Source organism: Lontra canadensis, unplaced genomic scaffold (assembly GCF_010015895.1).
Source record: "Lontra canadensis isolate GAN:19392208 unplaced genomic scaffold, GSC_riverotter_1.0 scaffold70, whole genome shotgun sequence".
NCBI classification, from domain to species: Eukaryota; Metazoa; Chordata; class Mammalia; order Carnivora; family Mustelidae; genus Lontra; species Lontra canadensis.
This window is the reverse complement of record NW_022631064.1, coordinates 2,326,931-2,343,627: the sequence shown is the minus strand read 5'-3', so window position 1 is coordinate 2,343,627 and position 16,697 is coordinate 2,326,931. Positions and strand designations below refer to the sequence as shown.

Here is a 16,697-nt window from a genome sequence, read left to right as displayed (position 1 = left end):
TTTGACAACAGAGCCCCACAGCTCTGATCTGTAAAGAAGCCCATTACTGCAAAAAAAAACCATTTCCTGAGAGGCTAGAGAATGTTCTTTTCTTTTTCAGGAGTCCCTCCTTTTTGGATGATAACACCTTGACTAGACCTAGGTAGGCCATGAGAAGGAGATTAAAAAGTAAAAATAACCATAACATCAGTAACAAGAGGAGTTCCCACTTGTAGACCTACTATGTGCCAGTCACCTTACTTACATTATCTCAGGTTCCCCCAATGCTTCATAAGAGGTGAACCTCCTGTCACCTCCATGTCCCATCCTTCCACAGCATTGCACGCCACCTGTGCGCTCTCTTCAGAGGGAAACCTGAAGATGAAATGGTCATTTTGTGTAAAATGTTTATTTTCCTTAGGGTTTGTTTTTTCCCAAATTTAAATAGTTTTGAAATTGTTCTGTTTTCCATAAATATGTTCTTGATTGATAGGAGAAGATACCATCTTTAATGTGTGGATATCATCTTTAATTTACTCAGTGGAATAATTTGACCCCAGTTTACATTAGCTATTTGTAGAACCATTGCTATGGATTCAGTCGTGGCCCCCACTGTGATTCATATCTTGAAGTCCTAAGGCCCCATGGAGTGGTATATGGAGATGGGGCCTTTGGGAGGTAATGAGTTTAGATGAGGCCATGAAAGTGGGGATGGGATTAGTGTCCTTAGAAGAATGGACACCACAGAGTAAGCTCTTTTTCCTCTCTCTCTCTCTCTCTCTCTCTCATACAAAGCAGAGGCCATGTAAGTGCACATTGAGAAGGTTGCCTTCTGCAACCCAAGGGGAAAGTTCTCACCAGGAGGCACCCATGCCATCACCCTGTTCTCTGACTTTCAGCTTCCAGAACTATAAGAAAATACGTTTTTTATTGTTTAAGCCACCCAGTCTATTATTCTGTGATGGCAGCTTAAGCTGACTTATACAACTATGTATGCACCTATATGACATTCTCAATTTATAATAATGGGCAATATTTATTAGTGTTTACTCTGAAACTAGTCCTAGGCTAGGTGAATTTAACTAATCTTCTTATATAATATGTCTCTGTGTGTGTGTGTGTATATAGAAGTATGGTTATAATATTATGCCCATTTTATGGAAAGAGAAATTATAGCATAGGTAGGTGGCAGTTTAATTGTTCAAGGACACATAGTAAAAACAGAATCTATATCCAACCCAGGCAGTTTCTAACTCCAGAGCCTATTCTATTAACTATGGCATAAATTTTATCTTTGACTCTTAGGAGAAAAGTAAGGCTCAACATGGAGACCAGTGCAGATTTCACTAGAAGCCTGTCAGTATCAAGCAGATCTGTCTGTCAAGAGGCCATCCTGCATTACTGAGGTTACTTTATGCAGTTATTCTAATTAACAAGTCTGAAATCTGGAAATGATGTTCCTTTAAACATTTTTTAAAAAAGTCAATTGTATGAAATGTTAAATTTTGGAAGGTCATACTGATAAGCACATTTCAAGTTTCTTAGAGCAGAAATATCTCTGACAACAGCTTCTCTGTTTTCACAGAGAGGTAGTAGAGCAGAAGACTTCTGAGCCCAGGACAAAATTGTGACTCCTTTTTTTTTTCTTCTTTCAAAGATTTGATTTATTTATTTTAGAGAGAGAGAGAGAGAGCACAAGCAGGGGGAGGGACAGAGGGAGGAAAGGGAAAAGCAGACTCCCCGCTGAGCAGGGAACCCAATGTGGGGCTCGATCCCAGGATCCTGGGATCAGGACCTGATCCAAAGGCAGATGCTTAACCAACCGAGCCACCCAGATGCCCCAAATTCGTGATCAGTGCAAAATTTATTTTTGTGCAATTTATCTTTCTCTCCCCCGGATTCCTGTTTCTTGCCCCTTTTCTCTTTGCTCCATTGCCCAGTCTCTTGTCCCTTTCAGTCATGGTCCAGGGTCCCTAAAGTCAAATATGCCCCTCCCCAAACATATACACATTATTAAATCGGAAAGAATCTGATTCATGTTTTCGTCTCCAGCAAGGCTACCATAGACCTACTTAAAGAACACCCTCCCTTCAGGATGCATGTTTTAGGGTTCAGTGGGGATATGATACTGACCTCCCCTTTTTTTTCTCACAGAGCTCCAGGACGGCACGCTCTGAGGAGGACCGAGATGGCCTGTGGGATGCTTGGGGCCCATGGAGTGAGTGCTCACGCACCTGTGGTGGAGGGGCCTCCTACTCGCTGAGACGCTGCCTCAGCAGCAAGTAAGTCCTACACCCAAGAGGGTGGGGAGTTTGTAAGGCCCAGCGATAGCAGGTTCAATGGTTACTTTTGTGATTGGTTATATCCAGAACTTTTGGTGCTGTACAAATCCAGACGAAAGGAAGGGACCAAAAATTAAATCTGTGCATCTATAGCTGGGGTACTTATATATTTTGAGGTGACAAGTAATATTCTATCATTTACCAAGCAAATTTTGTCTGTTTTTGTGTTAAAACTGGAAGGAGAATTTATGGTTGGAAATAGACCTAGTATGTTAAGCTCCATAATATCTTGGACTTGTTAAATCAGCTTAATTACAGTGGCAAGACTAGCAATAATATTAACATTGACAACACATTCAGTTTCTGGTGGATTCCAGTGCCACCAAGCACTTCACAAATGAGTGATATGTTGGTTTGGTGTTTTTGATGTCGCAATGGCTGGAAGTTCCCTAAGGTTATTCAGTTCAATGAATGATGAAGTTTACACATAAAGAGATTTGGGTGAACAGAAACTGCTGTGGGAATTGGGCATGGGCGTGAGGGCAGTGGGGAAGGTAGAGAGTGGCTGATGGGTTCTAAGCTGAAAGTAAAGGCCTAGAGACTTTAGAATGAAAATCTACTTGGAATAATAATTCAGAACTGTATCTTGAGCTGTGTGGTCTACGACTAGATTTTTCTCCAAACTATAAAATCCAAAGTATGATAGTAATATTTTTAATGAAAGATTTTTATTGACACTGAAAAGGGTTACATGTGACAAGTTAAAAGTTTTGATGGAAATAACTATATATTATAAAACATGAAGCAGAAGAAGGAAAAACACATATATCCGCTGATTCTTATAGACTTTTCATAAATAGCAGAAAGTAGTAAGACATAGGTTCAGAAAAATGTCAACTTACTTTAATGAGTAAGACTTTCTTGGAGTCAAAATCCAAGTTTCATTCCTTTCTCTGTTCCCCAGGCTTGCACATGGTCTGAGAGATCGGTGTTCCTTTGCTAAATGCACTATAAATGGAGACCATTTTGGTTCCAGGCAGATCCAGGTGGAAATGATGTACCCTGGGAAACCCAGCTAAAGGGTATATCCTGCAAGAAACCAGATCAGTTCTGGTATTTAGCCACGCCCGAGTTTGGGTCTAGTCTGAAGATGGAGCTGTTGGATTGCCTCCACTAACATATTTGTTTGTCATCTTTGGAGGCCAATTTCATATCAAACCAGATCCCTGCACTGATTAGGAAAAACAGACCTTTCATTTTTACGTTCACCTCTTATCTTAATCTTAAAACTTCCTCCATCTGTGTGGCATGATGCTACACGGTGAGAGCACCATGAGCTATAACTGATAACATATCCATCAGTAAAGCCAAAATGTACAAATTTGAAATGTTCCTATTAGGCAGTTCTCTCAGATTACCATGCCTACAGGAGTGAGCCAAAGCATGTGTCTCACAAAGGCTGGGAAGGAGTGTATGGGAGCTTTCATACTGGTTCACTGAGGATAGTGCTATGGTGTGAGAATCTTGTACTGAGTGAGAGATGGACAAGCAACTTAAGGGATAAATTACAATCACAGATAGAACTCTATCATTTGACAAAGCATCAAGTATTGATGTTATGTGAAATTCACAGCTACCCTTAAAAAAATCACGTAGTAACTAAGACTCTAAATATTAGCATTTTATTAAGATACTATAAAGGATATCAGCTGTCATCTACTCACAATGAATTGGAAAAGTAAAATGTAAATTCTAAAAATATAAACATATAGGCTGTATGTCCTTATTTGACATGAAACTATTGAAAAAAAATACATCAGGTGGCTGGGTGATAGACGTTGGGGACGGTATGTGCTATGGTGAGTGCTATGAATTGTGTAAGACTGATGATTCACAGACCTATACCCCTAAAACTAGTAATATATTATATGTTAATTAAAAAGATTTAAAGTCCTTAAAAAGACACAAGCCTCACACCTTATGTAAGGATTGACTGGAATTATGTAATATCTCTAAATGCAAAACCTTGCAGAAGAAAAAGAGGCAGAATATGTTGTGGCCGTAAGTTGGTCACAGATTTCTTAGATACAACCGTAAATTCATGATCGATAAGGAACAACAACAACAAAAAATACAGTAAGTAAACTAATACAGTAAGTAAACTCATAGGAAGTTAAACATTGGGGGGAGGGGCACACCACCAGCCCCTGGATGGTCCTCTGTGGCCTTTTTAATCATTTTGAATAGCTAATCAACTTAATGGATTTTCTCTCCTTTCCACTCCACATTTAGACATCCAAATTTCATTTGATCAACTTATACTCTTGAGAAAGATCAGAGGTTATCAATGTACATGTCCTTCGAGGCCCAGCAGAATATGTATTGTAGTCTACTGGTAAGCATTCAAATTCAACCTAAATAAATCCTATCCACCTGCTGAATTAATTTGCTTGACCAATTTTCCAGGCGTGGTGATATGTGCTCACAGGTCACTTTTAGCTCTGATATTTTTAAGTCTATCAACTAATAATTATTCTATGCTAAATATGATAGAACTGTAAAAGCAGTTAAAATACTCAGATTCTATGGAATAAAGGACAACTATTCAACTTCTGGAGTTAATTATGTTCTGTGATGGCTGGGGAGCTTGTGAAGAGGGTTTCTTAACTTTCTGAGTTTGAGAACATCTTCTCTGAGTGATCTTGTGAAGGGTCCAGGAAAATAAAAATCAGTGGAGGGAAAGCAGAGTGACAATATGGACAAGTATTAAATATAAAATCCTTCATTCTCACTGGCAGTGCTTGATGCTGGAGAAAAAGCCCAGACTTAGCGAAATACTGAGCAGAATCTTTTCTTTGACTTCTACCCCAACAAAGGCTCACAGAAAGTAAGCAGTGCTTATTTTTCCCAATTTCTGATATTGGAGTATTGATAATTGCCTTTACTTGCAACCCTGGTTTGAGCAATAAAGGAAGGCACCATGTAAACTTTTTTCTACAGCCTTTACTAATTTCTATAAGATTATGTTAAATTTCATTAAGTAGCTCTAATAATGCTACTATTTTTTTCTCTCCAAATTTTTATTTAAATTCTAGGTAGTTAACATGTAGTGTAATATTGGTTTCAGGAATAGAATTTAGTGATTCATCACTTATATACAACAGCCAGTTGATACAGGACTATTGCTAATCTTGCCTCACTATGTCATCTTTTGTTTTTGCATCATTATGTCTGCTTTTGTTTTTGTTTTTTTAATTAGAAAACAAACTATACCTACTTGTACTTTATGATAATTATTTTAAGTGAATTAAAAGTGTGCCAGCTACCATGAGAAGCTGTTGCTTCTCTCAGATTCTTCACTTTCTCCCACCAAATACTCCAAAATAATATTTTTAACATATGCATTTTTCTGACTGATCTAGTAGTGTGTCTTGGTTAGTGGAAATTATCCTTCTTCAGCCTAAATTACTTAAACATATAGTTTTAAATTTGATACTAAGGATCCGTCTCTGAGAGCTCTAGCTTTGTCTTCGGCCAGTTAACTTAAGTTTTCCCATAAGGAGTTCCACATGCATAAGGCACTTAAGAATACTGTGCGTAACGTCATATGTACCACTGTATTAGGTCTGTGCCAAGACCAAGGTCAAGGGGTAAATGGCAGTTCATTTGAAATGGCAATGAGTCAGATAGCTAGATGCTCTTAAGTGCGGTGTCAACCTTTATATTGGTGCCCTAAGAAGACTTAAAGGTCTTTTATGACATTTTTTGCTTTCTGAAATGCCAAATTAATCTCCAGACTAATATATAGTATAGATTAATAGATTAATACCCTAAGAGTAGAATATTTTGTTAAATCCCAACTGATTAAATGAAGGTCTTGTCAGATTTATATATACCCAGACAGCAAAAAATGGCTTGCTATAAAGGATGAAAACATTTTTTTCAAGTTAATAAATTTTGTACTGAATTTTTGAGTTGAATAGAATTTTTGGAGCTGAATAAAATTACTAGATGAACAAGAAATAAAATCATCACGCTGTGGAAGTGCCTAAAAAAAGAAGATTTGATATTATTCCGAAGGGATGTGGCTGCCAGAATGTTGTCAATATAAATACAGAAAAATTAAAATAAACATCCTCAAGAAGTCTTATCTCACACTAATGGGGAAGATCATTCAAATTTGTCATTTCATAATAATTGTACTAAGGGAAAGTAAGCTAACTCCTCTGATTTTTTAATTGCAAACATAATTTTTCTCCCATAAAAATATTGATACTTACAGTAATATAAGCTTTAGTTAGCAAGTAATTTCTACACCATATAATAATAAATACCAAAAGAAAAATTTTAACATTAAGATTTGGCTTCTTAAACAAATATTTTTTTTCTTTTAAAGTCATCTCATCTCTAGCATAATATCCAATTAAGATTCACAGGACATTTTTAAGAGGTTTTAGAACCTTCAGCTAAAATGAGCCCCAAAGCAAGATTTATCTGTTATTCTTCATCTAGTGTTATATGTTATCAGCCTTGTTTTCTTTGGATATGCTTGAGTTTTTGTTTAAAAGAAAGATATGCAAGTTCAGAATGGGTCTGACTTCTCTGTCATTTATGTGAGATGTTCTTTTCATTGTGTTAGGGAAGATTTCACATTTTAGGATGTTTAAGGGTTTGTGGTTGCCTTCCTGGTACTTTCAGGGTTAAAGCCTAATCTAAATATATAACCTAATATTTAGATTTATAAACTAAATATACTTCTAATAGTTCTTTAATGGTCCAGATCATATATCTTAGAGGGTTTTTCTCCCCACACCCCCCCCCCCCCATCCAAGGTCTGATCTCCTCTCAGGAGAAGAATACTGAATGTTTAGAACCAATTTATGGCCTATTTTATCCCATAAACTTGTTTGTTAAAATTAAAAATGGTTGGAAATCTGTTTGGTGTCCATAACCCCTACTAGCCATATTGGGAATTTGTAACTCTTGGTTGTCTTTTTTCTGTTTATTTAAAAAATTCCTTATTTGGCTAGTTCAGTAGCCCTTTTGAAGTCTTTATTTCTCCTCAATTTCCTTTTTTTTAAACTACTTTATTGAGATATCTTTGACATGTAAAAAGAACATATGTTTAAGGAGTACAACTTAATGTTTCAGTATATTCATACATTGTGAAAATATCACTACAATGAAGCTAAATAATTTATGCATCACACCTACATAGTTACTGTATGTGTATGTGTATGTTGAGAAGATTTAAAAGGTATCCTCTCTCAACATAGTTACTGTATGTGTATGTGTATGTATATGTTGAGAAGATTTAAAAGGTATCCTCTCTCAACTTTCAAGTAAATAATACAGTATTTTTAACTGTTACTGCCATGCTATACATGAAATCTCCCAAACTCATTCATCTTGCATAACAGGAACTTTGTACCCTTTGACCAACATCTCCTCATTTCTCCCTCTCCTCTGCTCCTGGTAAAATTATACTTACTCTCTGTTTTTATGAGTTTCACTATTTCAGATTCCACTTATAAGTGAGATCATGCAGTGCTTGTCTTTTCTGTGTCTGGCTTATTTCACTTAGGAGAATATCCTTCAGATTCTTCCATGTTGTTACAAATGGCAGGACTTCCTTCTTTGTTAAGACTAAAGAATATTCCATTGTGTGTATATACCACATTCTCTTCACCCATTTCTCTGTCAATGGACATTTAGATTGTTCCTATGTCTTGGCTATTATGAATAATCCTGTAGTGAAAATGGGTGTAGATATCTTTTCAAGACCCAGATTTCATTTCCTTTGGATATATATATTTAGAAGTGCAATTGTTGGATCATATAGTAGTTGTATTTTTAATTTTTTGAGGAATTTCCATAATCTTCCATAATAGTTTTACCAATTTACCAATTTGCTTCCTACCAACAGCAAAGAAAGGTTCCCTTTTCTTTACATCTCACAAACACTTGTTACTTTTGTCTTTTTGATAATAGTCATTCTCTGGTATGAGCTGATACCTCATTGTTGTTTTGATTTGCATTTCCCTGATAATTAATGATGTTGAGCACCTTTTCATGTGCCTGATGGCCATTTGTATATCTTCCTTTGAGAAATATCTATTTAGGTTCTTTGCCCATTTTTTAGTTGGATTATTTGATTTTTTACAATTGATTGTAGGAGTTTCTCATATATTTTGGATAATAACTCTTTATCAGGTACACGGTTTGCAAATATTTCCTCTCATTATGTAGATTGCCTATTAACTTTGTTGATTGTTTCCTTTGCTGTACAGAAGCTTTTTAGTTTCACCTAGTCCCACTTATCTATTTTTGGTTTTGCTGCATGTGGTTTTGGTGTCATGACAAAAATTATTGCTAACACCAATGTCAAGAAGCTTTTTCCCTATTTTCTTCTAGCAATTTTACAGCTCCAGGTCTTACATATTTAAGTCTTTCATCCATTTTGAGTTGATTTTTGCATTCACTGTGGGAAGAAGAGTCCAATTTCATTCTTGTGCATATGGATATCCAGTTTTCCTAACATCATTTATTGAAGAGACTGTCTTTTCCCCCATTGTGAGTTCTTGGCACCCTTGTCAAAGACTGGTTGACCAAATATGTGTGAGCATGCCTAAGAGCGCTTTGTTTTGCTCCTTTGGTCCAAATGTCTGTTTTTAATGCCTTGCATACTGCTTTGATTACTATGGCTTTGCAATATAGTTTGAAATCAGGACGTGTGCTATCTCTGGCTTTTTTCTTCTTTCTCAGTATTTCTTTGGCTATTTGGGGTCTTTTGACATTCCACCTCAATTTTAGGTTTGTTTCTCTATTTCTGTGAAGAATGTCATTGGAATTTTGAGAGGGAGTGTATTGAATGCATAGATCACTTTGGGTATTGAGGACATTTTAACAATATGGACATTCTCCCAGTCTGTGAGCATGGGTTATCTTTCAATTTATGTATGTCTTTAATTTCTTTCACAATTGTTTTTTAGTTCACAGGGTATGTCTTTCACCTAACTGGTTAAGTTATTCCTAAGCATTTTATTCTTTTTGTTGCAGTTGTAAATGGGATTGTCTTAATTTCCTCCTCAGGTCATTTGTTATTAATGTGTAGAAATGCCACTAATTTCTATGTTGATTTTGTATCCTGAAACTTTATTGACTTTGTTTATTAGTTATAATAGTTTTTTGTTGTTGGGATCTTTAAATTTTTCTATGTATATGATCATGCCATCTGCAAAGATCATTTTGTTTCTTCTTTTCCATTTAGATGCCTCTAATTTCATGTTCAGTTACTTCAACTAGGACTTTTGTACTTTGTTAAATAGAAGTAGTAAGAATGGGCATTCTTGTTTATATTGGATCTTAGAGGAAAAGTTTTCAGCCCCATTGATTATGATGTTAGCTGTAGGTTGTTCAAATATGACCTTCATTGTTTTGAGCTAAGTTCCTTTTACACCTATTTTTAAAGGATTTTTTTTATTATTATGAACAGATATCGAATTTTGTCAACTCTTTTTTCCTGCATCTGCTGAAATGACCATTTTATCTTTCATTTTTATCTTTCATTGTATAAATGTGGTTTTATCTTTCATTCTATAAATGTGGTGTATGAATTTGATTGAGATATATATATATATATATATTGTACCACCCTTGCATCCCACAGATAAATCCTGCATGTTCATCCTTGTAATGTGCTATTGAATTCCATTGGCTAGAATTGTATTGATGATTTTTGCTACCATGTTCATTAGGGATATTGGCCTATAGTTTTCTTTATTTGCAGTGTATTTGTCTGGCTTTGGCACAAGAGCAATACTGGCCTCATAAGATTAGTCTGGAAGTGTTCCCTCTTCTATGTTTTAGAAGAGTTTAGGAAGAATTGGTATTATTTTTTAATGTTTAGTAGAATTCATCAGTGAAACCATTAGGTTCTGGTTTTCTTTGTTGGGAGGTATTTGATTGTTGATTCAATCTTCTTATTAATTATTAGTCTGAACTAGTAAACAAACAGACTAAGTCCACAGTTATCAGGAAAAAAAAGGAAATAATAAAGATGAGATCAGAAATGAATCAAATAGCACTGAGAAAAGCCATAGAAAAAATTCAACTAAACTAAGAGTAGGGTTTTTGTTTTTTGAAAAGATAAATTAACAAAATCAACAAACTTTTAGCTAAAGGAAAAAGAGAAGATGCAAATAAAATCAGAAATGAAAGCGAAGGCATTACAATGGATGATTCAGAAATTAAAAGGACTGTAAGGGACTGTTATGAACAATTACATACCAACAAATTGATAACCTAGAAGAAATGGGTAAATTCCTGAAAACAGATAACCTTCTAAGAGTGAATCTCCTCAATTTTCATTCATTCAGTTAATAAATACTTACTGAACATGTACCATGGATAGGCAATTATAATTAAGGATAAAAGGCCAAAAAGTCAAGCATCTCCTTTGGGGGATTTACCAAATTATTAAGTTCCTACTTGAGTTTCTACTGATTATAGTTGCAAAATATTTTCAAAAGAGAATTTCACCCAGTTCTGTAATTAGGTAATACATATGTAGCAATGGTCTTATCCCAACTGTACTTGAGAATCACCTAGACATCTTTTAAAAACAAAAAACAAAAAACAAAAAACTGGACCCCACTGAAAACCAATTAAATTCAAATCTCTACAGGTGAGCCCTAATCTCAATAAATTTTCAAGAAGCTCTCCAAATAATTTTAATGTATATCCAATGTCAAAAGTGCTGCTCTCTTGAAGGGGATGATAGTGAAATGATTCAGCCTTCTGGGAATTTAGAGATTGGGGCAATAAAGAAAAGAAGAGATTTTCTGATAAAGAAATCTGTATATGTTTTGATTCCTCACTCAAGTTTCTAGGAAATGATCCAATCTGTAACATAGGAAGAAAGTCCTGGGCACCAGCCTATCAGGACATAGAAGTAGTGATTTTCCCTATACTTCTGCAAGCCAAGAAAATAACTTTTCTGAGTAGTTACACAATTGTCTGGTATTAGTCAAGGTCACCCTTGCCCAAATTGGCGATGGACTAAGTGATTTCTCAAGTTTTTTTCCATTCCAGTATTATGACTCTTTATGCCTCCAGGTTGTTAGTGAATGACTAAGTTAATGCCCAGTAACTGGGTATTTTATGTAGATTCACAGAGATCTACCTCCCTTTGATTCATTAAATTTCTTATCCATAAAATGGAGTTTAACTTTCTACCTTCAATTCAGCATCTATCATTACCCTTAATAGGCTTCCTCATAGTACTTGAATTCTGTCATCTCTGTTTGGGCCCAATATGTGCAATAGAAAAGAGGAGTTTATCTAACCCTAACTCTTTTGCTTAATTTCAGCCACTGGGGGAGAGGGGGTTGGCAAGAAGGAGGGGGCAGGACGGAGAAGGATAAAGAGAATGAGAGATTGATAGAAATTAAAAGGACACCAGATATTATGACCAGGGATATCTGAATTGCATACACTAGGGGAAGGATGCTTTACCTGGAGGCAAAAAGAATAAATATAGAATACTAAGTAACATCATATTCATGTGCAATCATCAGCTGAAACCCATAACTACATATACCAACCTTAAGTAGCTGCATAGCCAATCCCTACCTCTGGGCTTTCGGGTAGGACTTACTGGTCAAGACTGATATCTTTTCCTAGTGGGAGAAAGTCACCTGTTCGGGAACCTGGCTCTCCTAATAGTGTGTTTCACTGTCTCTGTGAGAACCTTTCACCTTTTTCTGTAGACTGTCCCCTTTAATTTTTTAATCAAACTACTACTATTGGCCCCACTATTTTCTAGCTATGTGACACTGGATAGGGTTTTCAATTTTTCTGGGATTTTGTTTGCTTGTCTATGATGTCAAGTGGGCAGTGCCTGGAACAGAATGGGTGTTCAATAAATATTTATATCCAACAAATGTCTAAGGTGTCCTTCAACTCTAAAATTGAATGTGTGACCCTGAGATAGAGAGCTTTTCTCCTCCACATATGCAGTCAAAACCCATTTTGCTGCCAGATAGGAAGAGGAACAAAGGCTGCTCTTAATATGAATGGTTTTAAAGAAAAATGTTGTTATTCTCCAGGCCCCCATCTTGCAAAAGACATCTGGGTGATATGGGCGGATTGAAGAACTTTTGTCTGTAGCCAAAATAATTCATAAATTCCCAGCTCCAGGGTTGTGTCGGGTGAGGTTGTGAGAGTCCTAGAGTTTCATAATATACATTTTCCTCATGGGGAAGACAGAAAAGTTGGACTTGATGTTGCTAAAACACATTTGTTTTTATTCTCATTCTTTGCCTCTTTTGGCTACTGAGCAAATGTAAGATCATTTGCAAACCTTATGGCATGTGTGTATGTATAAAAAAGTACATGTCCCTTCTGCTAGTGGATCTCGAGCCAAAGGCAGCAATCTCCCTACCCCATACCCCGCCATCTTTCAGAAGGAACAAATGCATCGTGGTGACAAATATAACTTTGAGTAAATAGGTGAAAATAAACAGTGTGTTAAAAAAAAAAAAAGTCATAGCTTCCTTCCTCTGGTAACTATTTTGTTTCATTTTATACTTTTCATCTTAATTTTATTATAGAAAGATTCCAATTAGGTTTCCAGGGTCAAAACTTAGAGCAAATATTAGACCAAAGGTTCTCTGTGGTCTCCTGATAGCATTTCCTTCTGTTCTACAGCTTCTCTCTTTCTTTGACCCACTTTCCCTTCCTTCCTTCCTGACCTTCCTTCCTCCCTCCCTCCTTCCCTCTTTTCTTTCTTCAGAAAATGCTTCTGGAGTGTTAACTATACACCAGGCCCTTTGCTAAGTACCGGGGCTCAGACACATAGACGGCAGGGGGAGAAAAGCAAATAAAAGAAACAAAAAATATGTTTTGTTTTTTTAAAGTGAAAACATCCCTGGACAGCTAGAGGACTGTCCTGGTCCTTTCAAAACCTGTCCATATTGTTTGTCACCTCTGGGCCTCTTCTCTAGTGAGCCTCTAACCTACGACATCCCTTCGTGCCCATGCCCAGCTAGCAAAACTCTTACTGTTATTTAAAGCTGCATCCTCTGCTGTGTCCCTCAGTCTCACTCTGCTATACTTTCCCACCACTTTGAGTTTCCTTTTCATGACCTGGCATGTGTTAGAGTTATGTGTATGGCATTGTCCCCTGCTACATGATCAGCGTATGGGCACAGGTTTTATCGTGCTTGTCTTTAGATCTTCTGCCTGGCACACAGCAGGTACCCGCCCACTTCAGTGTTGGACACATTTACTGAATAGAATATTAGGGCCAGGAACCTGCTGTAGGTCTGTTTCTTGAGTTACCCCTTCTTCCATCACACTCTTGGAACACATGGGGCCCATATGGGACATCGCACTTAAAATACTATCTTCTTAAGTACTTCTCTCTCACCAGCTTGTCCCTTTGTCCAACTCCTTTTTCATGTAGTATCCAGACCATACCCACTAGTTGCTGACTATGAAGTAGACACTTGTGTGTTTTACGTGGGCTGGTGTGGATTTTTTTCCAATGAAATTATGACATAGAAAGAGAAAGGTCCTCATTTTTCTATCTTTCCCAGCACCTTGCATAGTACTGGTTCAGATTGGAGCCTCAATAAATGTGTTAAGAGACTATGAATCTGAGAGCCTTATACAAAAGCTTGTTTGCCAGAAACCCTGCACGAGGGCTCATTCTCCCTGTCAGACTGCTCACTGTACGTTTTCTCATGAGATTTCCTGAGCAGTGTGCTTGGAGCAGTTTCTGGCGTCGTCAGAAGTTGGGCACGATCATGGCGGTTTACACTGTCATTGTTCTTGCTTCCGGCTTTTTTGATTGCACGGGCATACTCCTCATTTTCAGAACCTCAACCCAACCCATATTTGTGAGAACACAATGCCTTGTTATAACACGTCTGTCTTTGAAGAACAGGCAGAGATATGTAAAATCATACTTGTTTGGGGGGAAAAAAAAAACTTGGCAGGGATTTTTATAGTTGTAATTAAGAACACACCAAACACTCATAGTAGCAAATAAACCAATTTGAAACTCAGGGGACAAACTCCAAAATCCAGCCTACAATATCCTCACATGAGTCTAAATTTTAATTGAACAGCTCTGCAGCCTCTTAGCTGCTGCTAGAGAATCTGTAAAGGTTAGAGAAGATTTCCTTAGTTTCCTATGGTAGAGAAAAGACCAAACAAGCAGAGGAAATGACTTCTCAGAACGTTTTCTCCAAACCTACATCATCTCCATTCATATTGAATTCGTTCTTGACATGAAGTTTTAACCCCCTCTGTATGCATGAACTGAGGTCTCCAAGCTGGTAGAGTATTCAGAATGTTTTTATAATGAGAGATTAGTATAGAGCAGAAGTGGTGAATTATAAAACTAAGGTTACAAAAATATGTTATCTATGCCAAAGGAACACTTTAAAGTCGAGGTCTCCATTTTTGGCACCGTTTTTAAAATTTGGGCCTCTGCTACCCCCCATTCTGTTTTAAGATTGCTTTGAAAATGCAGCTTTTAGGCCAACTGTTCTTTTGGCATCTGAGGCCACGTTAGAGCGTCTGGCAGATTGAGAAGAGCTAGTGCGACACTAGGGCTGTGTCTGTTCCCAGCCAGCTCACCTACTGATGGATGATGCCTGGCAGCCTGCCTCCTTGTTGTTTGTTGTATTATTACGACAGAAAGCATTTTCAAAAGCTACATTTATCAAGCTGTCATAATAGTTTGGCTTGTGTATCTATCTACTCAGAAAAAAAAATAAATCTCTCCCTCAGCCCTAACCTGTTCAAGCCACGTGAGACATCACACGCAGAAGGGGCAGTCCAAAATGAACAGGGCATCCTGTGTGAATGTGAGGACCTTTCAACTAAATGCCTAAAAGAAGAGATATTTTTTATGCATACATTTGAAAGTTCCACAGCACACAAGACCTGTCTTTCCCTTGTTTCAAGGGTACTTTTCCATTGTGGGTTGTATGTGTTGCAGATGCATTATTTCTAGAATTTAGGTGACTTTGTCGAAGGAAGGAGATTTAACCTCAAGGAGGAAAAACACTGAAGTTTGCCACAAAGAAGTTCAAAGAGACCTATTAATGTTTAAGATCTGTTTTTCTTTAGCAAGTATCATCAATCAAGCATTACTTGTTTTTTAAGATTATATTTATTTATTTGAGAGAGAGAGAGAGAGAGAGAGAGCACAAGCATGGGGGTGGGGAGAAGAGGGAGAGGGAGAAGCAGACTCCCTGCTGAGTAGGGAGCCTGATGTGGGGCTCAATCCCAGGACTCAGATTACAATCTTAGCCAAAGGCAGACACTTGACCCACTGAGCTACCCAGGTGCCCAAAACATTACTTGTTATGGAGAATCTTGTAAGCAAGTTTCTTATTACTTGAGATAGGTCTGGGAGCTCATGGCTTTTGGAGGTGGGTAGAGAGAGATTCAAAGTCTGTCCAGAGTAAACATGCACTCATTAAATGTGTGTTAAAAATATTTCAGATCTAGTGGTGCCCAGTGGCTCAGTAAGTTAAGCATCTGGCTCTTGATTTTGGCTCAGGTCATGATCCCAGGGTCATGAGTTGGAACCCTGAGTTAGGGCTTGAGATTCTCTCTCTCCCTCTCTTCTATCTCCCCTCAACCACAACCTCCGCTCTTGCTCCTTCTCTTTCTCTCTCAAAAAAAAAAAAAAAATTCAAATCTATTAATGTTAATAAAGCACTCACTGGGGATGCATACTAGAACATCTCCAATTATTCAGAGGTATAGTATATAATGACTATATAATAGTCATGCAGATAACATGATTATCTGCAGATATGTTTTTATTGAGGTATAATTAACATATAACATTGTAGAGGTTCAAGGTATACAATACAATGTGTTGGTTTGGTGGTTTCCCCCCAATTTTCTCATCCTCTAGGCCCCTTCCTTTTGCAATCATCAGCTCATTCTCTGTATTTATAGATCTGATTCTGTTATTTGATTGTTTATTCATTTGTTTTGTTTTTTAGATTCCACATATGAGTGAAATCATACGGTCTTTGCTTTCTTCTCAGGCTGACGATTTTTCTTAACATAGGATCTTCTAGGTCTATCTGTGTTGTTCCAAATGACAAGACCTCCTCCTTTGTTATGACTGCATAATATTCCATTGCATATATATATCACATCTTCTTCACCCATTCACCAGTCATTGGATACTTAGGATGCTTCCCTATCTTTGCTATTATAAAAAATGCTGCAGTAAACATAGGGAAGCCTATATCTTTTCAAATTAGTGTTTTCATTCTCTTTGAGTAAATACTCAGTAGTGGAATTATTGAATCATACAGTATTTCTATTTTTAATTTTTTGAGGAAATGTCCTATTTCATTTTCTATAGTGGCTGCACCGGTTTACATTCCCACCAGCAGA

At 37.0% G+C, this 16,697-nt stretch overlaps 1 protein-coding gene across 3 annotated transcripts in view; it reads left to right on the top strand.

Annotated features, from left to right (window-relative positions):
• The window catches only part of ADAMTSL1 (ADAMTS like 1), a 904,787-nt gene that overhangs the window by 538,668 nt on the left and 349,422 nt on the right, over nt 1-16,697 (top strand). For all 3 annotated transcript variants that reach the window (XM_032880520.1, XM_032880523.1, XM_032880522.1), the window contains exon 2: nt 2,134-2,261. In XM_032880520.1, the coding sequence (XP_032736411.1) occupies nt 2,134-2,261 (128 nt within the window). The remainder of the gene's footprint in view (nt 1-2,133; nt 2,262-16,697) is intronic.